General features: G+C 37.4%; 3 protein-coding genes across 5 annotated transcripts; 1 reads left to right on the forward strand and 2 right to left on the reverse strand.

Moving 5' to 3' along the window:
• Positions 1-1,203: 1,203 nt before the first annotated feature.
• On the reverse strand, positions 1,204-4,198 carry LOC18591106 (uncharacterized). 3 transcript variants are annotated; one of them, XM_018126435.2, is made up of 5 exons: positions 4,108-4,198; positions 3,396-3,553; positions 3,125-3,315; positions 2,867-2,974; positions 1,204-2,729 (listed from the first exon to the last, which is right to left on the reverse strand). In XM_018126435.2, exons 2-5 carry the CDS (start codon positions 3,508-3,510, stop codon positions 1,446-1,448), a joined length of 1,698 nt encoding a protein of 565 aa, XP_017981924.2. In that variant the 5' UTR covers positions 3,511-3,553; positions 4,108-4,198; the 3' UTR covers positions 1,204-1,445. The 3 variants fall into 3 exon arrangements, with proteins under 3 accessions (XP_017981924.2, XP_088665485.1, XP_007017102.3); XM_088809359.1 differs by having other exon boundaries at positions 4,136-4,161; XM_007017040.3 differs by lacking the exon at positions 4,108-4,198 and having other exon boundaries at positions 3,396-4,101.
• Positions 4,199-4,851: 653 nt separating this feature from the next.
• RPT2 (Phototropic-responsive NPH3 family protein) lies at positions 4,852-7,376 on the reverse strand. The gene is made up of 5 exons (XM_007017041.3): positions 7,218-7,376; positions 7,029-7,098; positions 6,540-6,917; positions 5,722-6,447; positions 4,852-5,519 (listed from the first exon to the last, which is right to left on the reverse strand). The coding sequence occupies exons 1-5, from the start codon at positions 7,277-7,279 to the stop codon at positions 5,025-5,027; spliced, it is 1,731 nt and encodes a 576-aa protein (XP_007017103.3). The 5' UTR covers positions 7,280-7,376; the 3' UTR covers positions 4,852-5,024.
• A 3,914-nt stretch (positions 7,377-11,290) lies between these two features.
• On the forward strand, positions 11,291-20,118 carry LOC18591108 (Leucine-rich repeat protein kinase family protein). Its single transcript, XM_007017042.3, has 21 exons — positions 11,291-11,446; positions 11,540-11,825; positions 12,152-12,302; positions 12,536-12,607; positions 12,769-12,840; positions 12,950-13,093; positions 13,210-13,281; positions 13,441-13,512; positions 14,298-14,372; positions 14,913-14,981; positions 15,105-15,173; positions 15,314-15,385; positions 15,509-15,595; positions 15,832-15,900; positions 15,973-16,487; positions 16,832-16,990; positions 17,279-17,562; positions 18,099-18,150; positions 18,286-18,536; positions 18,996-19,130; positions 19,460-20,118. The coding sequence occupies exons 2-21, from the start codon at positions 11,684-11,686 to the stop codon at positions 19,799-19,801; spliced, it is 2,904 nt and encodes a 967-aa protein (XP_007017104.3). The 5' UTR covers positions 11,291-11,446; positions 11,540-11,683; the 3' UTR covers positions 19,802-20,118.
• Positions 20,119-20,344: the final 226 nt, after the last annotated feature.

Genomic DNA, 20,344 nt, shown 5'->3' on the forward strand with positions numbered 1-20,344 from the left:
TGTTGTGATGACTTTTGAACTTTCTGCTTAAACAAAGCCACATGGTTTGGTAGGTCACTAGGCCCTCCACAGTTTTCTAGTACTACACTTTATATATTATAAATACTTAATATGGTCAAGGCCATGGTATGGATCCATAATTTAGGTAGTGCAGGACCTTGTATCTTTATTGCAAATAGCAGGGCAGATCCCTCGGTACACTTTATATAAGAACAGTTGATAAGTTGCCTTTTGCGCAAGGGATTTTCTCCCAGACTCCACCCACAATTGCTCAATTCCCTTTTCGGGCTTTGCTTTAAACGATATCAGATGATATGTCCTTGAGTATGTTAATTGAGTTCTCAGCTTAAATCTTGGTCAGAAAAAGAGAAACCCATCACAAAAATGCTTACTTGAAAACTTAATTAAGTTAATGAAAAGTGAAAAGGATTCAAAGAGCTTGCTTGCATGTCAGAAACAGCCCAATGGAAAAAAAATGACCATGACTTGTAACAGTTACAATGGGAAAGAGGGAGGTGGAATGCAAAGGCAAAAGACAAAGATGACAAGCAGCCTCCAGTTGTCATATATAAATGCTGAGTGTGTTTATATTAGAAACTTCCAGGACCAGGAGAGGACGTCCCCATTATTAAATTCTCCTACGTTCACACTTGACACTAACATTTCTCCTACTCCTACCTTCCCTTCCTATATTTTGTTTTCTTTCATTCTCGTCCCATCCATCCTTATCTTCCACAAGCTGCTGGTTTTGCTTTTAGTATCCATTGATTCTTCTCTCTGTAGCTAGTGCTGCTCCAAATTTCCCATGCTGGCATGCATGCAGCATCCCATGGCCACGGCGATGAAGACTCTTGATTAGCGATCTTTCGAAAATGGCATCAATCAAATCAATGGCCTAAATTGCTAATAAAAGCAATTCTTTCTACCATCTTATGTAGTACTCCTATCACAACTTTCCAATTTGAGTTTACATCTTTCTACCATCAAACGAGGGCTTTTTTGGTCCAATAAAAAATGATAACTTCGGGCTTTAATACGGGTATGGTGAATGACCGACTAACAACCCAATGGGCAGGCTCCAAACCTTTAGCTTTAGGGGCCAGACAAATCTAGATGGAGGCCCAAGCAAGTTCATACAATTAGTGAAATAGAAAATTTTCGGGTTTCAATTGTTACTTGTGGTTGTCATAGAATTTGAAACAATTTATCTTCTCCAAAGTTTATATTTTCTATAAGTCCATTACCAACTCATCATACTCCTTTCTTTTGTTGAATATTTTAGATATAAAAGGAGTTGAGTCTTTTGCACCATCTCAAAATTCCTGTGTCAAAATATTGAGAGCACAAAAAAGTTAGATGTCTCAATGCAGAGACAGTTTCAGTGTATTCAATGTTAGCTTATCACAGCTGCTATTAAGGTTGGCTGTAACTTGTTCCATGCTCTCTCAAATATCAGTATCCATGTCCACTTTTTCCTCCCCTTCATTTTCTTCACTGTGAATGCTCTTCCCACCCATAAATGCTTCTTCCACACACAGTCCATCACTATTTACATGTGATGTAGAAGGTCCTGAAGGTTTATCACTCGTCCTGCTTTCAAACCCATGATTAACTTCTCCAACAAGGCCCTCATCTCCATTTAATCTGGGATGACCACGCGGCTTCCTCTGTTCCTCAGGAAGTATCTTTGCAAAAAGCTCCATAAATGCACATAGTTCCTCCCTTGCTAAGGTGACCTTTCCCTTCGCTTCTAGGTACTGTGAGATGGAAACAGAATATGCACAGTAAGGGCAACGAAAGTTGCCCTTATCATCAAATCTTGCAGGGGTTCCAAAGCAGCTTTCGTGAACCACAATTGGGCAACCTTTAGAACTGCAGACCAACACCCTACCACTTTTATTACATTTAAAACATAAATTTTGCTCTATCCAGTCAGCTGCGCCCAACGGATCTTGACTTGATGTGCACCGAGAACTCAAGGAAAGACTCTTCTTCAAGGCAACATCAAGCCTCTCATCTTCATAGAGTTGTTCGGTACAAGGATGCTCAATGTCAACATTGGCTTCATCAGAATCAATCTTCTGCTGGAATACATCAGCAGAGGCAGGCTTTGGGGAGCTTAATGGAAAAACTTGATCGACGTTGTCATTGGAATCACCACTAGGAACTTTTTGCAGTGAACCAGATTCAAAATGATTGGGTTCAATCATTGAGATATTTCGGGAAGCTGTATCTCCATACATTTCCTCACCCACCATGCCAGCATTTTGAGCATTTCCAATCTGATTGTCCTGGAATTTTACATGAAAAACACCATCACTCTGCCCAACTGTCCTCGAGGTAACACGCCCATCTCGATCAACCTCATTTGCTTGAGAGTCCTTTTGCACCTGTTCATTTCCATGCAAGGGAATTGGAATCTGCCCAACAGATTGATTAGAACAACTACCATCCTGCTTGAACTTCTTTTCCTTCAACCGAAGATCATTATGATTGAACATACCATTCGGGTTTCCACTATCTAGTCCCACCAAATTATCAGCGTCCACATCAGTAATATACCTCTTGGAGGGAATTAAATTTCCTTCAAGCAACCCATCTTGCAATACTTCATTTCTATTTCCATGACCATGTGGAACCAAGTTACCTTCTCCATCACCATTTTCATCATTAGGTGCATCTTCATCACCATCTATAACAGGAATATCTTTAAACATTGAATCTTTCAGCTGTTCGTAGAAAACGGGTCAATAAAAATGATGAATAAAACAATAAGAACACGAGCACGAGAAATGAATGAAGGTTAATAATCCATTACGACATCATTCCAACAAGAACAATGAAGGAAGAACTTCCTCTTTTCTACCTGCTCTAACGCACAAGTGCGCTGGGAAGCTCTTTTATGCATTATAAAGGGGTGAACATCCCACCTCAACAGCTTTGGTCCAGCCTTTTTCAGATCTGAAACTGAGACCTGATAAGGAAGATACTTATAACTCACCATTTAACATTCCAGCTAGCAAGCTCTTATGAGAGAAAAGATCAGAATAACATTTTTTTTTTCCAAAACAACTAATAATCTATACTACAATGCTGAAACTAGAATACGTGTCCTATGTTTTACCTCCTGCAACATTTGTTTGAGTACATCTTTGCAGCTTTCGGAAAGATCAAAGACAACTCTCGAATCAGGAACATCAACATCTTTGAAATCATTTTCAGGACCAAATAACTCCTCCAGACATCTTAAAGAAACCATTTCCGTAGTGTTTGTCCCTAAACCGTGAGGTAATACAGGAGCTGCTTCAATCAAACCTGAAAGATGAGATTTGAGAGAAACTGTAAAACACCCTAACAAGTTCAACCAAATTAAGAGGCAATTTATTTGGCCATACCACGTATAATAGAAGTGTCTATTTTGCTGAAGCTTGATAGATATTCAATGATCCAAAGCCATGGTAGGCTTGAGCCAGGAGAAGAAAAGCCAAGCATTGAACCTAGTTCGTCCATAAGGATGATTGAGTTCAAGAACAAGCACTTGATCTGCGTCTACCTATTATTGCAGCACGAGTATTGTAAGTATGAAGACATACTAACAAACAATAAAATCCGCATAAAGACAACTTATGATGGCATCGTTGAATCACTGAGGTATCACCGCTTGCAGTTAGTTTGATATGGTTCAATAATCTCAATACGAAAATGAGCAATCAAACATGAATTTCACAATAAAAAGAAACATCTTGACCAATAACTCTAGTGCGGAAGCAAACAAAAACAAGCTCAGCTATTAGAATAGAACAATACCCTAAAAATACGGAATCAGAAAATAAGTAATAGTAATAAAATTACAGGAGGAAAAATTCATTTCATTGAACAAAAGAAGGAAAATAGAATAGAGAACCAACATACAAAGGTGTAACTTAAGCTAAGCTTACTAAAACAACAATATTGTTCAAAGAATGAGTAAAATACAGATAAGTCAGTGATGAAAAGGAAAAATCAAAGTTAGGGTTTGGATTAGAACAAGTGAGCTACACAACTTGCAGCAAGTGAAACAAGGAAAAAGCCTTGCTAATAGGGATTTTGAGAAGAGATACTTCAGACCTTAATAAATCGCTTAAAATTTTTGAACCTTCAAAAAACTTAAATGGCAGCCATCTCATTGATTTGTTTATTCTAAGATCGTTGGGGCTTCATAGCTCTATTAGTTTTTTTCTTTTTTAATATAAAAAAGGGGCCTCGCCTGCGCGGGAGAAATGATTGGGCGGGTAGAGCTCACTTCCTATTTGGGCTTATTGGGCTCATCTAATTCGGACCAAAATTTTGGAACCCAAAAGTGTTGGTCTATGAAAATTATTTTGTTAATTTGAATTTAATTGTTTTAATTTAATAAAATTATATTGAGAGGAAAGAATAATGTTAAAATTGTTAGGATCAAGAGAACAAATTATTTTAAGTTGATGGTAGAATTATCCATGAAAAAATAATTTGTAATATTATTTAATTATCTTGATTTCAATTTCCTTGAAAAAATAACTTGTAATATAAAAACAAAATTATACTATAATTTGACCTGAGCTCGCATCATAGATCATCAAGTCTGATTTGGCCTCTTGAAAAAAATAATTTTCTTGTTTTTTGTATGCCAAAGTAATTGTGGCTCCATCTTTTTATAGTTTGTTGATATTTTATATGTATGTATATATATATTAGATATTATATAAATTTTGTGCTATAATTTTAAATTTTCAATCATTTAACACAAGTTATTTTTTTCTTTCCATATTTTATCAAATAAAGCACAAAGGCAGGGTAAAACTATTTAAAAGAATGAAAACCATTGTGATATTGTTGTGCACAAATTCATCAGCCTAGCTATATAAATAACAGCGTTTTTCATCACAAATACAGAAAAGCATAAAAGAATAAAATTAAGAATCACAAGCCAATCTTAAACCCTTCCCTAAGTAGGAGGCCCTATATATATATATATAATGGTAATTAATTAAGCCAGGTGGTAATTAAGAGATTGAAAATCTTCTTCTCCTAGGCTTGGTGACGTCCACGCCAAGGCTGTCATCTATATGAGAAGTGTCCTTGGAGCCATGTCGGAAGGGATTTAGCTTCCCTAGAGTCTTGGACATGGAAGAGAAGAAGGTAGGCTTTCTGTTCCCTGCAGCACTCTTTGAACAAGTTCCTTGATTGTTCTTCTGCAAGTCGGATATGTACATCTTCATCTTCTTAAGCTCGGATCGCAAGGCCTCGTTCTCCTTTACCAGCGACACATCTGCCTGCAACTGATTCCTCGTCGCCACGGCGTCTGCCACGTTGCGCTCACGATCATCCACAGCACCACTCCTTAGCTTCAGCTGATCATAGTACAAAGCGTGCAAAACGATCTGCACGGGTAACCGCTTGTTTTGGGAAGCATGGACTCGAGCCTCGTAAGATAGCTTCAGGGGGTCCATGGAGCTGCATACCTTCTCTCTTTCTATCTCATCCAGATTTGGGTGAGCCTGCATTACTTAATTAATTAAAACAATATATATATATATATATATATATATATATATAACATATGCACAAGTACTTATTGCTAATGGAGTGCTAATCAACATGTACACAGTTTTTAAGCATTCCATTCCCTTCTTTTTTCTTTGTCAATGGAGTCATTATTAAAAATATTGAAGATCCGGGGTGCTTAATTAATTTATGAACCTTGAGATAGATGTCAATGGCCCGATAGAGATCATCCTCCACCTTTCTGGCTCCTTTAGGGACGAGTATGGCGATCCCGTTAAATTTGGCGATGGTGAGTTCATCGACGGTTGCTATCTCCCCGAGGTATGCGTCTACTGTCTTTGCAACTCTCTGCATCGCACTGGAAGTTACCTCCCTAAAGTTGCCGCCGTTGAAAACAGCCATGCTCTTCTCCTTCTCCACGAATCCGGAAATGATCCTCCTGACGCTATCCAGATCCAAGAGCCTCTCCCCATCGTATGTAAAAGACAAGACGAGAAGATCATCGACCGCGACATGCTCCAATATGACGGCGATCCGTTTCTCCAGCTCGTTTTTGCAAGCACTGGAGGCTTTTAGGAAAATTGCACAGCGGAGAAGGCAACACAAGAAGTGCATTGGAAAAGCAGCTTTCTCTGCAGGAAACAGCGCCACCATGGACTCCAAAAGCTCACGCTGTTGGATTCGAAGATCAGAGTCGGTAGGCTCGGAACACTTGATGCCGTTGCCTGAATGGTCGCGTACTAGATCTCGGAGCCATCTCTCTGCGTAAGTTATGAGAGCGCTGGCTAGGGTTAGAGCTTTTGCGCCCCGTTGTTTCATTGCGGCAATGATTCTTCCAAACAAATCAACGTCAAGGATCGATAGCTCTTCGGTCCACCAGTTTGGAGGCGTACGGCAAGGGAAATTCGCCACGCTACAAGCCTGTGGGAAATTGATCCATGTTTTAATTGAACTATATATGAATAAATCAATAAATTGCAAGTAAAATATTGCTGATGAAAGCTATATAGTACCCTAGCACTAGCGATATCAATGCATCTTTGAACAATTTTAAGCTCCTCAGCCATGGGAAGCAGATCTTCGCATGATTTAAGGACGACGACGGCGCCAGAAAGGCTATGCAAGGCAACCTGAGAGAGGAAATCTTCAGTGCGCCCTGCCAGATTGCTGTCGCAGTAGTTGTCTGTCATTTGGAGATACTCTGCAGCGCATCGGAGAGCCGCCACGTTGTGGACTGTAATCTCGAAATTGACACCGTAGCAGAATTTTGCTGCCTTCTCGAAGATCTCAGGGCCTCCGGGGATGTCAGACAGGTTGATTCTTGTCAAGTCTGCTTCTTTTGTTTCCAATATCAGCTTTCTTATGTAATTGCTCTTTGCCACCAGCATGAACTGCGCGCGCGCATGCCCATCGCGTTAATTGATTACGTACTCACTCTAAACTAATGATAAATCACTACCTAATTTGATCTTTCTTCCTTGAAAAAAAGTTTTTATACTCACCTTGTGAAGATTGAAATTGGCTTCACCAGCTTCAACTACAACATCAGTCGGGATTTCTTGAGAAAAAACCCTGAAATGAACCAGAAATGATAATTAAGAATCTAACTATGACAATCCATACACCAAGTAGTAGTAGAAGTAGTAGTATATGTTTGTTGGGAGGCTTATTTAATTAATGTAATATTTTACCACTGGCCGGTCCTCTCCATGGCAGAGGACATCCTGCTGTTGCTCATCACAGGGGTAGCCATAGGCGCGCTGGTTGGAGCAAGAATAGAGGTACGGATAAGAATAGGATTTCCTTCTAATTAAGTTGATTCAATTTTATAGAGATTTCTTGTTTCAATTATCTTATTGGCTCTTTTGAGCTTGCTTTTTACTCCTCTTGGCTTGTGGTGAGTGGCGACATGCTTCTTTGGCAGTACTTTGTTGATGGATCATTCTATCCTAAAACTGCTCGAGGACAACAAAAGGTGGCTAGCAGTCGCAGCTAAATCTGTTTCTTGGCTATGTTCATCTTAATTTCTTATAATAATGAAATTGTGAAAGATGTCTAAGTAAACATGGAAAAAGAAAAAGAAAACGAATATAAGTGGCAATACATGTGTTAAAGTCTTAGAATTAATTTCAGTACAAAAATGGGATTCATTTTTTATAATTTTGAATAATATTTAATTAATCATTAAATATGATTAAAATTCGCAAATGCTCACCTAAGAAATAATTTTTATGTTACAGCCGGCTCAAATAGTATGGCTATGGCAGTGCCTGAAGAAGCCGGCTCAAAGGATAAAGTGGGCAGATCAACTGACATTGACTTGTCGGTCAGCTTATTAACATTACCCTAGTAGTGTCAATAGTTATTCACTTATTAAGTAAATTGACTGGAACACGAACATCGATCATTGAGAGACCGTAGGCAATGAAATTGTCTTCTGCCATTCAAATATGTGGTTGCTACTTGTCCAGCTGACAACGTCATAAAGCTTTGGCTGCCGTCTTCCCACGTCCTCCGCCAACCCCACCCTCACCCTCACCCTCATCCTCGATCCGTTGGACAAGATAACATGGGGTGGGCACCCCTAGAAATCAAGTATCCAACGAATGAACCAATACCAGCTCTACACGTCAGATGTTGTGCCACATCGGCCCACTCGAATACTTGGAAAACTTTGATTCATTTTCTACTTTCGCGATTTAGGAATTTTTGGGGAATGAGAATATTTGTCTCCCCTTCTTCCCTACCGACCACGACCGTACTATTTATTTGCTGCAAGTTTCGTACCATACACCCGCTTTATCAACACATATATATATATATGGAGAAATTAATATCTAAATCATCACTTTCGATTTTATAACAACATGTCGCTGATCCGATCCATCCATCATATTCAGGTTGTTTTCCTATACGTACTTAATACATTTTGAAAATGGTAGCAATAGCCCACATCAACCAATTATTGTTGTATAATCAGAACCATAACATTCTTCAGGTTAATACATATATAAAATTATATTAGTTTTGAACCATGTGGCTATATATAACTATAGGAGGCTTTCCTCTTACTATAATAATTGAATTGTTTGCAAGGCAATACCGCATATACTTTCAACGAGGAAACTTTTAGACTGTTTCAACCAAATTAATTATGGTATTCAGTAAGATTTTACTTGCATTTGTGAAAGGAACCTAGGAATAGGTGAAATTGTATATCTGTATAAGAAGAATGCATCTGGGGTTCTGGATAGAGAGGTGATGGAGATGGATGATTCTGGTTTCTGGGTTTTGCATGTGCGGGGACCAGGAGGCTCCAAAACTATGCAAACTTTGCAACTTGCAAAGTTGTAACTTTAGCCTATGAGGAGCCAATAAATTGCTGGTCGGTCCCTCGCTCTCTAACTTGTGCTCTTCGTGTATCTAAATTGTGGCCTGTATTGAGCCATAGCTTTCTTGCTTTCAATAATGTCACCTTCCAATGCCATGCTAGGGTAGGGAAGGATAAGTATCCCCTGTAGCTGTAAGGTTGGCGAGCTTGGGCCTAAAGCTTTTTACAAGGCTCTGTGAAGGAACTGCTGCTTCAAAGTTTGGGCAAATCTTGAAGCCCATATAACGCCATTTGCTTATGGAAAAAGCGAGGCCCATTCGAAGAAGGAAGAAAACTGATGGCGTGGTGATGATGAGGCGCATGCGAATGCCATCACTTTCACAGCACTCGGAATTTGGAATTGGTCCTTGTGTCATTCTTCAATTGTCAAAATATCGTGCAAGGAGTCTTTTTCGTTCATTATTATGATATTATCCAAATTTAAAATATCTTGGTTGAAAACTTTGATTTCATCTGCTCATCCACTGAAATGATCAGAAATCTAAACCTTAAAATTAAGCAAAATTAAGTTGAAATTAAATCCGAACACGTGATTTCTACTGTAATTGCAACCCATGATATTGACGGCCAAGCATGCAACGCGTTCCAAAACAAGTAGTATCTAGCGAGTTAGCTAAGCTAGAGCCATAATAATTAATTTATTATTGCTGCTACTTGATAGATGGTTTTCGACGTATCCAAAGTGGAAGAAATATCACAACCCGGATGCTGGCCACAGGCAGGACATGCATGATCCAATGAACCATCTTCTTTAACCAATTAAAGGACCAAAAAATCTCTATTTCTTGACATCCATCTTCTACCTTGTCTCTCTGTGTTTATGCTTATGTATTGGATATATAACTATCAAATAAAGCTTTCAAGACTTACGTCTGCATGATGTCCAAAAACACTGCTCCTCATTTCAAGTCTCAAAGCTAACTACTCGCGATCGGCCTATGATCTGTTAACATGGGCAAGGCATATGAATGCATGCATGCAGCTGCCATGGCCTGGACTTGGTTTAATTTGAATGGCAACAACTATTATGTATTTCGAAACTTGAGTCCCATGAAATCATCCATTGCGTCCATCTTTGACAATAAATCTCTATTGGGTAGACCAGGTCTTGCTAACGCAATCTATTGGGTAGACGGGCCAGCTTACACGCCAATAGGCTCTATTCCTATGCGATCAAAACAACTACTGGGTAGGTAATATGTCTATCCTTTCAAAGTCTGTATTTACCTCCAACCCCTTGAACCAAAATGGTTTTTTTAAAGAATGTGGTGCAAATGCATGCAAGTTTTCAATTTTCTTTTATGCATTCAATCAAAACTCAAAAGCAACGTGTATAACTGAACCATTGAATTATATATAATACTTAGTCTTGGTGATATTCAATTTATAATTTCATTTCTTTTGGTACACTGCATATCACATATTCAACTTAAATTGTTTTAATCTCCGCACGTAACCTTTGTTGATCTCTTCATTCGTCTTTTGAACCAATTTTGGCAGAAACTAGTCTTGGAAGTAATCAGATTTTGACACTGCTGGTTAATTATTCTTAGTATTGCCTTTCAATAAAAAAATATTTTTAGTATCATCTACCTTTGATGCTGTTGCGATCGCATTTATGTGGCATCATTAAGCACAGAAAAGATGGTTGCATCACATTTTGGATGCTAGTCTGATACTATATATATCTTTGGGCAGATATTGTGATTATATTCTTACTAATAAATAAAAACCAAAATTCATTTTCCTATTTTGAAGCTACTACTGGATTGGCTTCTACTTGGAAATCCAGGCAACATTTAATTTTGAAGATTAATTATGACCTACACCCACACCTACAATTCTTGCTCATACCATGCATCCATCCAACTTTCCCAAAGGTTAGGTTATGTATCATTTGTCATTAATTAATGTTCCATGTGTCTGGGTTAAGTGTTTTAACATCATCTTCGACAGGATGCTAATCACGTTTTAAAAGTTTTGACTGTAACCCAATTAAAAGATAAAAACGAATGAATTTGGTATTCAACCTTATAATAATTATCAGGATAGGAAAAAGCCTCTGGCGGGAAACTGTCACAGGGTGGCTTTATGTAATTTACCCAACAAAAATAACAGGTAACACTAACGGAGAGGCAATAAGTACAAGGCTGAGGTTTCAAAGTTACCGGTGTGCGGGGTGAATCTCTCCCTGGGGCCTGGGTAGGGGAGCAGCTTTCTTTCTTGTCTGTGAGTAGAGTATAAAATAAAAGCCTGCGCCTCCTTCCGCCTAAGAAAGTCAAAGCCAAACTGCCAAACAACCCATATATATATTAATTACCAATACAGAGACTGATAATAATAATAAAAATAGCAATGGAAAGTAGAACGGAAGGTGTTTCCATCAGCGGCATCATTATCAGCTGCGCGGCAGTCTTCATGTCGACCTGGTCAGACATATACCAAACACCAACTCACCACAACCCAAGGTCTTGGTTTTACACTTTCCCCCCTGCCCCCCTTTTTTTTCATTGCGCTCAGCAGAACAGGGTAACACCAATGATTTCTTCATCTACTACTTCTGTTCATCTTCACAGTTTGCTTTGTTGTGTTTAATTTCATCCTCTTTTGTTGTGCTATTAGCTTATCCAGTATCAAAAGGAACGAAAAGTATATATATTCTTCGGTATTCATCTAACAAGGAAGATTTGACGTATTTGTTTTTGGTGGCACCTGGGGGAGCCTTGGGAGATTTAAAAAACACCCAGCTGCTCTGGGTTCTCATAGATGTTTCAGAACTCTGCTGAGTTTCGGATTCTGATGATGTCTACATCAAGGGCTTGGACAGTTGCAGCTTTCTTTTTTATGTGGCTCTTTGGGTCTTCGTTACTTGTTGGAGCACAAAATGGCATTACGGACCCAGTTGAAGGTAATTTTTGCCTACACTTCACACAGCATATCCGTATCAATTCTTGTTCTTAGTTTGCATTTAAGAAGAGAACTATATTTAAGCATGTTTTACTCACACTTTGTCTTTGACTTTGCCAAATCCTGGATTGGATGTATTATATGAGGGTAGTTTTGGACTTTTGGCCGTAAATTTTCTTTTTCACCTCCATGTTCCAACACCATCTCTCAGGAGATGTAAGAGCATGACTACCTCTGAACTTCACTAGATCCTTTTTTCTTTCCATGTTGGATGGAAGTCCTTACTTTTTGATGTCGATCACCATTTCCATTTGCATTAATTTGCAGTCAGGGCATTACAAGCCATCAAGGGAAGTTTGATTGATACCAATAAGAATTTGAGTAATTGGAATCGAGGAGACCCATGCACATCTAATTGGACAGGAGTTTTGTGCTTCAATACAACTCAGGATGATGGCTATCTACATGTTAAAGAACTGTAAGTGTTCAGCACGAAAATAGTGATCTCCATTTTAAACTGCATTCGCATTCACCTTTTTCGAAGTGTCAATATACTTTTGCACGCTTACTAGCATCTTATGCTGATTCTAGTGAGAATTTCATGGAGCAAAATATCAGCTTTCAGAGTAGACTAGCTCCTGATAGCAAAGAAGCATTTCTGTCAACAATGTTGTTATGCTGATTTATTCCATTTTGTCATGTTCTTTGCAGGCAACTATTGCATATGAATCTTTCAGGAACTTTATCACCAGAACTTGGCCGATTGTCTCGTCTAAATATATTGTGAGGCTTAACATATTATAATTTACAAACTTGTCTTAAATCTCAATTCAAATTATATTCTTGGATATCCCTTTGCCAAAGACTCTTTATCATTTTTCACCTAATAATTGCATATAGTTTTTGTTTTTACCTGATATATATTCTTCTGACTTTTCCAAAAGGGATTTTATGTGGAATAGCATAAGTGGAAGTATACCAAAGGAGATTGGCAATATTGCATCCTTGGAACTCCTGTAAGTTGTCTACTTTTGCAGATTACACTAATAGGTCATTTTGAAATTCTTCCTAACTGCATGTATATGCTTATTTTTGTTATTTATATATGATATTCTTTGTTTCCAGGCTCCTAAATGGAAACCACTTGACAGGTTCTTTGCCTGAAGAACTTGGTTATCTTCCAAATCTAGACAGAATACAAATTGACCAGAACAACATATCTGGACCAATACCTATATCATTTGCGAACTTAGACAAAACAAAGCATTTGTAAGTGTTTTTCTTCTTGCTGGTCAGCCCATCAGCACCTTTCTTCTTGTTTCTTCTACTTTACCTTTTCTTCACATTTATTATTCATTTGTTTCATTTTCTACCCTGGTGAATAGTCACATGAACAACAATTCAATTAGTGGACAAATTCCACCTGAACTCGCCCGTTTACCATATCTTGTTCACTTGTAAGTTCCTTACCAGCTGTTGTCTTAAAATTTTACTCATGTCATTCATCTCCATTATCATCTAAATGAGTGACCATCTGCAACTCAGTTTTATTCTACGCTTTTCTGCTTTCCTGCATGATCATATCAATCTGTTGTTAACAATATGAGTTTCTGCAGCCTTCTTGACAATAACAATTTATCCGGGTATCTTCCGCCAGAGTTATCCAGAATGCCGAATTTGACTATCCTGTATGTTTTCTTCTTACTTTCATGGAAATGAGAGGATTTAATTAATGCTCTAACTTAGACAAACTTGACTTTTCTTGATTCTTTATATTTCTTGACTTCTTTTGGCATTTTAATGCTTCTTATAATACAGCTTTTGGGGGACATACTGTTAAGGACAATATGTTTTAGCATGCAACACTAGGTATTCAGCAGGGCACAGAATCAGCAAATATTAACTGTTTAATTGTTGGAAAATTATTGAATCACTTGATTTAACCAGGTATAAATGGAATGGCATGTTTGCTATTTATTTGGAAGGACAAACCAATTGATTATATAATTTTTTTTTTAATTGGGGGAAGGGGGATTCGAACCCTCCTCTTTAAGTAAAGGGATCATGCACCAATCAATGAGCCAAATGCTCGGGTGCCAATTGATTATATAACTGAATGTGATTGATGCAAATTTTAATGATGTCAACATTGTTGCTAAAAATATTTTGTTCTGAACTGTATGATATAGCTAAGAAATTAAAACATGAAGATGAGAGAGAGAGCTCTTGTGCTAGGGTAGTTGTTAAGCACCACAAGAAGAGCACTGAGCAAAGTTGAGGCATAGGTATAGTGTGAGAAAAGTACATTTTTTGCTATGAAAAATTTCAAAAAAAAAAAAAGGACATGTGGTTATGCTTGCCCTTTTTTATATATTTGTATCCTGGATGTTATTCTTTTGAAAAACAATTTTCACTTTTCCATATATTATAATGTATGATTAATCTTTTGCTTGGTTAACTTTACCTTTTGCAGTCAACTTGATAACAACAACTTTGATGGGACTACAATTCCAGATACTTATGGCAACATGTCTAATTTGTTGAAGTTGTAAGTACTCATCTGTATCTTTTGTTTACAAGTAGGTTTAGAAAGTGGAGATGGGAAGCATAGTGCTGACATCTTTGTTGTATTCTATAGGCTGTAATTGAGATGTAAGCATTGAAGTGTTAGGAGAAAGCATTGCAATTTGTTGTGCACGTATGTAGATTCAACACTACAAAATTAATTTAGCAGGAAAACATTGGCAAAATAACAAGCAATGGAATGCACAAGCACTTATTTAAATATATTAATGATTGAAAAGAAAATTGTAAACTTCTTTCTGACTCATCATGACTTCAATTACCCTACTAGAATTGCTTGACAATTTTGAACAGGGAGTCCCATGGTATTCCAACTTCGATACTTTGTGCCACTTAAGTATCTACTGAAGCTAAATGTTGTCTTTTAACTGTCCCTAACCTTAATGGTTTTAGAAGCTTTATATGGATTCAGTGACTATTAAGCATGCACTTAAATAGATTATAAAATCCTTCAACTTTCTCATTCAATAAGTGGTTGTCTTTCTGCACTACCTGGCTTTATCAGGAGCCTCAGGAACTGTCATTTGCAAGGACCAATCCCTGATCTAAGCAGGATACCCCAACTTGGTTATTTGTAAGTTCATATGTTTGCTGTTCTGTCATAAGTAATTGTATGATGGCATGGTTTTCCCATTAGGAAAATGGGATGCAACAATTAGACTTATGTCTCCTAATGACTTTATCATATAAATTTCAGAGATCTTAGTTCAAATCAGCTAAACGGTACCATACCTACAAATCAGCTTTCTCAGAATATCACAACCATGTAAGATTCTTAATCTTCCAATCTCCATATTTCTGTGTTTCATATTCCTTAAGAAGTATCTGCAAGATTTTGTGAACCCTGTGGACTATGGCACTAATGTTTTCTACGAATTTAGACATTTATGTAATCAATATGTGCAGTGATTTATCCAACAATAAACTTACTGGAAGCATTCCTGCGAACTTTTCAGGCCTACCTAATCTTCAGATATTGTGAGCACTTTCTCCTCTGTCTTCCTTCGCTTTTTTTAAGCCAAACTCTTTTTTCTTTTCTTTTTCTGTACTTTGTGAATTGTAAATGCCTTTTTTCAAGTAGGAAGTTATTCCCCATTGCAGGTCACTTGCCAATAATTCATTGAATGGTTCCATTTCATCCTTCCTTTGGCAGAACAAGACTTTGAATGCAACAGAGAGTCTTACCCTGTAAGAACTAAAGAACGCACATGTGCTTTAACTTTTTTCAATGTTGTCAACTCTGCACCTCAAACATCTTGGTCCTGATATGATGAGCTAAAAAGTTAATTTTCCTTGGTTGATTTCAGCAGCCTTATGTGTTTCTGTTTTGAGGTCAAAGGTGCAACAATTTGTTAGAATGTTTAATCATTCTTGTAGTGTCTTGTGTTGCTAAGCAGTGGTTTTTGGCTCTTTGACACTTACAGGGATCTTGAGAACAATATGCTAACTAATATTTCAGGCAGCATTAACCTCCCTCCAAATGTCACTCTCTGGTTTGCTTCTAAACTTGCTTTTAAAGTTTAACTCTAATGACTAGCATGGATATTTATGTCAACAATTTTCAGGCTCAAAGGGAACCCTGTGTGCGTAAATGTCGATTTAAGTTTAAACCAGCTGTGTGGATCTCGAAGTCAGAATGATACTAGAAGTCCCTCTACAACAAACTCCACTACTGCTTGTCCCCCTCAATCATGTCCATTTCCTTATGAATATTCCCCTACATCTAATATATCTTGCTTTTGTGCTGCCCCTCTGCTTGTTGAATATCGGTTGAAGAGTCCTGGCTTTTCAGAGTTTCCTCCATATAGAATTAGCTTTGAGGCGTACCTTACCTCTGGTCTCAAATTGGATTTTCATCAGCTATATATTGATTCGTTTGAATGGGAAGAAGGACCTCGACTGAAAATGTACCTGAAGCTCTATCCTGTTTATAACGCCAGTGGCAACGATCGTCATATGTTTGATAAAAGTGAGGTTCACCGAATAAGGAGCATGTTCACTGGATGGCTTATTCCTGATAGTGATATATTTGGACCATATGAACTTCTCAACTTCCCTTTACTGGACATTTATAGGGATGGTTTGTCTCGAAAACCTTATCTCTTATATAATTATATTTTCGTTGCAACTTTAGCAGTTACACACACAACAACTGTAAATGCTTATTCCTTACATAATTATAAAGCTCCACTTTGCCCCTACCACTAGATAACTGTAATGCTTAAGATGATTAGTTGAATAATTAGTTGTTAGTTATATGGAACCTAAATGGAAACTCCAAGTTCATAATGTCTCACTCGACTCGTTTAGAGATGACATAACTTAGCATTTGCCGCTTGTTTATGTGCACGCGGATATAGTATTGATGACGAATGACTTTGATTAGTCTATTAACATAGTTCTAAATTCTCATTGATGTTGCAGTGTCAGTCACCACTTCAAAATCTGGTATAAGCACTGGTGCACTGATTGGCATTGTATTGGGGGGCATTGCTGTTGCAGTTACATTATCTGCAGTTGTTACACTCTTAATCTTGAGAGTCCGTTTGAAGAACTATCATGTAGTTTCAAAACGACGTCATAGTGAGTATCTAAAACTTTTGAAATTGGATGTGCCTGACTATGCAAATTGCAATTTCTATCTGGACATTGTGCACACTTTTATTTGTCTGCAGCCAAACATTCTTGTTTATATTTGATATTTTGAATTATTGTTCATCATTTATCTGGCAAGTTGTGACTGAAATTGTTTTTCATTTATCTTGTTGTTATTCAAATAGTCTTGTTCATCATTGGCACACAATTATGCAAAATCCTTTTTGCTAGTCTAAGAAAGTTTGCTTTTAACATTGAGCTTGTTTCTCTGTACAGCTTCTAAGGCTTCAATGAAGATAGATGGTGTCAAGAGTTTTACTTATGCTGAATTGGCCATGGCAACAAACAATTTTAACAGCTCCACTCAAGTTGGCCAAGGTGGTTATGGAAAGGTTTATAGAGGAAATTTGGCTGATGGCATGGTAGTAGCCATAAAACGTGCTCAGGAGGGATCATTACAGGGTGAGAAGGAGTTCCTTACTGAAATTCAATTATTGTCAAGATTACACCATCGGAACCTTGTGTCTTTGATTGGATATTGTGATGAAGAAGGCGAGCAGGTACTTGCACTCATCTGTTTCTGATTATGTATCGTACATATTGCATACACCATCACTTTTGGAAATTTTGATTCACCTGTATTATCCTTAGTGGAATCCATTGTACCTTAAACCCATCTATTGCTTGGCCAGCAATGTGATAAATGGATGAATCATTATTGTACAGTTTCCATTCACTTACGCACTAAATGCAATTTTAACAAATATTTTCAAATTGTTGAAATCAAAACAAAACTGAAATATGTAAAATCTTTTGAATAGTTACTTTCAACTATAACCAAAAAATAAAATGAGAAGATACATACACACAGATGGAAAGGGGTACAGTGAGGTTTTATCAATTTAGATTTGGCTCTTTTGTCACTTTCAACAAGGTGAATACTTGCTTCTAACTTCATTCTTTACGAGCAGTGCTAATGCTCCAAATGTTTTGTGCTACGATAAACTAGAACTAGTTCTTATTTATTCCCTCTTTGTATTTGTTGAACATCATCATATGGAGAGAAACTACACATGAATTCTTGTTGCAAACGCAGATGCTGGTATACGAGTTTATGTCAAATGGCACTCTGAGGGATCATCTTTCTGGTACTTCATCTATTGTCCAGTTAACTGTGCCTTTTAGACAATATAGGAATGCAAAATTAACTTTTTCTAGTCCTCTAGGTTTTTATGCTAATAGTAGGTGCTTTAATTTGATGTTCTATTCATATGATATAACAGCTAAGTCTAAAGAACCTCTGAGTTTTGCGATGAGATTAAGAGTTTCCCTTGGTTCAGCCAAGGGAATCCTCTACCTACACACAGAAGCTGATCCCCCCATATTCCACCGAGATATCAAGGCTAGCAACATACTATTGGACTCAAAGTTTACTGCAAAGGTAGCTGATTTTGGACTATCGAGGCTTGCCCCAGTTCCAGATGTCGAAGGGGCATTGCCTACTCATGTGTCTACAGTTGTAAAGGGGACTCCAGTAAGTTTTTTTATTGATAGTTTCAAAGAAATAATGAGACTATTGAACTGTAGCTTGATTAGAGACCTGATTTTGATTTTACTCGTATCTCTTTTTTATTCAGTACAATTCCTCTTTTCCCTGATTATATCTCCAGTGTTCTAGATAAACAGCAATGTTCTAGCATCTGAGTCCTTGGATGTCATAATGCTAGCATTAGGACAAACCAGCACGGCAACTTGAAATTTTTGGAAATATTAATAATACAAACAATTCAGAGTGTAAGCCAGAATTTGGTTTAACATGATGAAAAAGCCCTCCTTTATATGTAACTTATAAGAGGTGCACTGGAAAATTGCAATATGATGGAATTCAAAATTGGTGAAATTGACTTGTACTATCTCATGGAAGATGCAACAATCAGGATGTGGTTAAAAAAGTCTATTATCTCCGTGTCTAATATTTGTTTTCTCTTGGCAGGGTTACCTCGACCCTGAGTATTTCCTAACACATAAGTTGACAGACAAGAGTGACGTATATAGCCTAGGCGTTGTATTTCTAGAGCTTTTGACTGGGATGCAACCGATCTCACATGGCAAAAACATTGTTCGAGAGGTAATGTTTATCTGCAGCTCTTCCTTGAACTTGAGATTCTGATTGCAGTGACATCCTCCACTTCACGTAGGAAATTTTAGGTTGAAAACAAAAGTTATTGGATCATTACACTAAATAAGATGTAGGCTACATCTACTTTCTTTCCATTAAAATGAGGAGGGAAAAGAGCGGTACTTTGATATTTCTCCTGGGGGTGGGTGTCTGGGAAATAAGATGTTCAATCTCTAATTCCTTGCATGGAATATCAATATCAAGCAAGTTGATGATTGTCTGGACTCAGATTGTATGTCTGTATTCTTTCATGATATGTTGGTTTCAATGGGCATCAGGTTAATGTTGCATATCATTCTGGTATGATCTTCTCGGTCGTTGATGGGAGAATGGGTTCTTATCCTTCTGAATGTGTGGAGAAGTTTGTGACATTGGCCCTGAAATGCTGCCAAGATGAGACAGATTCTAGACCTTCGATGGCAGATGTGGTTCGTGAACTTGAAAATATATGGCTGATGATGCCAGAGTCTGAAATTGGAGTTCCAGAATCCATTGACACTGTACCTGAAAAGATGACTCCACCTTCCTCATCTTCAATGGTGAAGAACCCCTATGTGTCATCCGATGTTTCTGGAAGTGACCTTGTTAGTGGAGTCGTTCCCACCATCACACCTAGATGAAACAGGATGGAGATGGAGGCTATCTTCTTGTGAATTTTGGACCATCTGCTTTCTTGGTCCCTGATATGTAGATAATGTTCTTCACATAGCCTTGTTTTTGTACAACATAGAAGTAGTTATGAAAGATAGTTTGTTATATGCTGTCCTACGCTAAGCACACCAACATTTGATTCTACAATTATCCAAGCAATATCTAATTAAGTTCAACAGATTACAAAAATGAAAATGGCATGGGGTGTACATTCATTACTTCTTTGTTTCAATTGAGAACTACGCACGTATATGCATGTAATTTGTCAATTAAAGAGTTATTTTTGCATTTTTTTTCTTAAAAAAACTGAAAGAAAGAAACAAAGAAAGAATAATCTTTGAAAGTAATATTAGTTATTGCGATTCATAAAATCTTAGTGAAAGAATCAATATTATTCAATCAAGATGTTCATTTTATTTTATTACTTTTAAGAAAATTTTTTTATTTATTCCTAGTAATAATTAATAATAATAGTTCTATTACCACAAACAAACAAGTAATACTACATTTTT

This window comes from Theobroma cacao, chromosome 9 (genome assembly GCF_053813885.1).
Source record: "Theobroma cacao isolate CCN51 chromosome 9, ASM5381388v1, whole genome shotgun sequence".
Classification (NCBI taxonomy): domain Eukaryota; kingdom Viridiplantae; phylum Streptophyta; class Magnoliopsida; order Malvales; family Malvaceae; genus Theobroma; species Theobroma cacao.

Excerpts from the sequence above, each read along its gene's own strand:
- LOC18591106 (XM_018126435.2), bottom strand. The coding sequence starts at position 3,510 with ATGGACGAACTAGGTTCAATGCTTGGCTTTTCTTCTCCTGGCTCAAGC. Across the intron at positions 3,316-3,395 it reads AGACACTTCTATTATACGTG|GTTTGATTGAAGCAGCTCCT; the intron begins GTATGGCCAAAT and ends CTCATCTTTCAG. Across the intron at positions 2,730-2,866 it reads GCACTTGTGCGTTAGAGCAG|CTGAAAGATTCAATGTTTAA; the intron begins GTAGAAAAGAGG and ends TTCTACGAACAG.
- RPT2 (XM_007017041.3), bottom strand. The coding sequence starts at position 7,279 with ATGGCTACCCCTGTGATGAGCAACAGCAGGATGTCCTCTGCCATGGAG. Across the intron at positions 6,448-6,539 it reads TTGATATCGCTAGTGCTAGG|GCTTGTAGCGTGGCGAATTT; the intron begins GTACTATATAGC and ends AATTTCCCACAG. Across the intron at positions 5,520-5,721 it reads CCATTGACATCTATCTCAAG|GCTCACCCAAATCTGGATGA; the intron begins GTTCATAAATTA and ends TAAGTAATGCAG.
- LOC18591108 (XM_007017042.3), top strand. The coding sequence starts at position 11,684 with ATGTTTCAGAACTCTGCTGAGTTTCGGATTCTGATGATGTCTACATCA. Across the intron at positions 13,282-13,440 it reads TTACCATATCTTGTTCACTT|CCTTCTTGACAATAACAATT; the intron begins GTAAGTTCCTTA and ends GAGTTTCTGCAG. Across the intron at positions 17,563-18,098 it reads GTGATGAAGAAGGCGAGCAG|ATGCTGGTATACGAGTTTAT; the intron begins GTACTTGCACTC and ends TTGCAAACGCAG.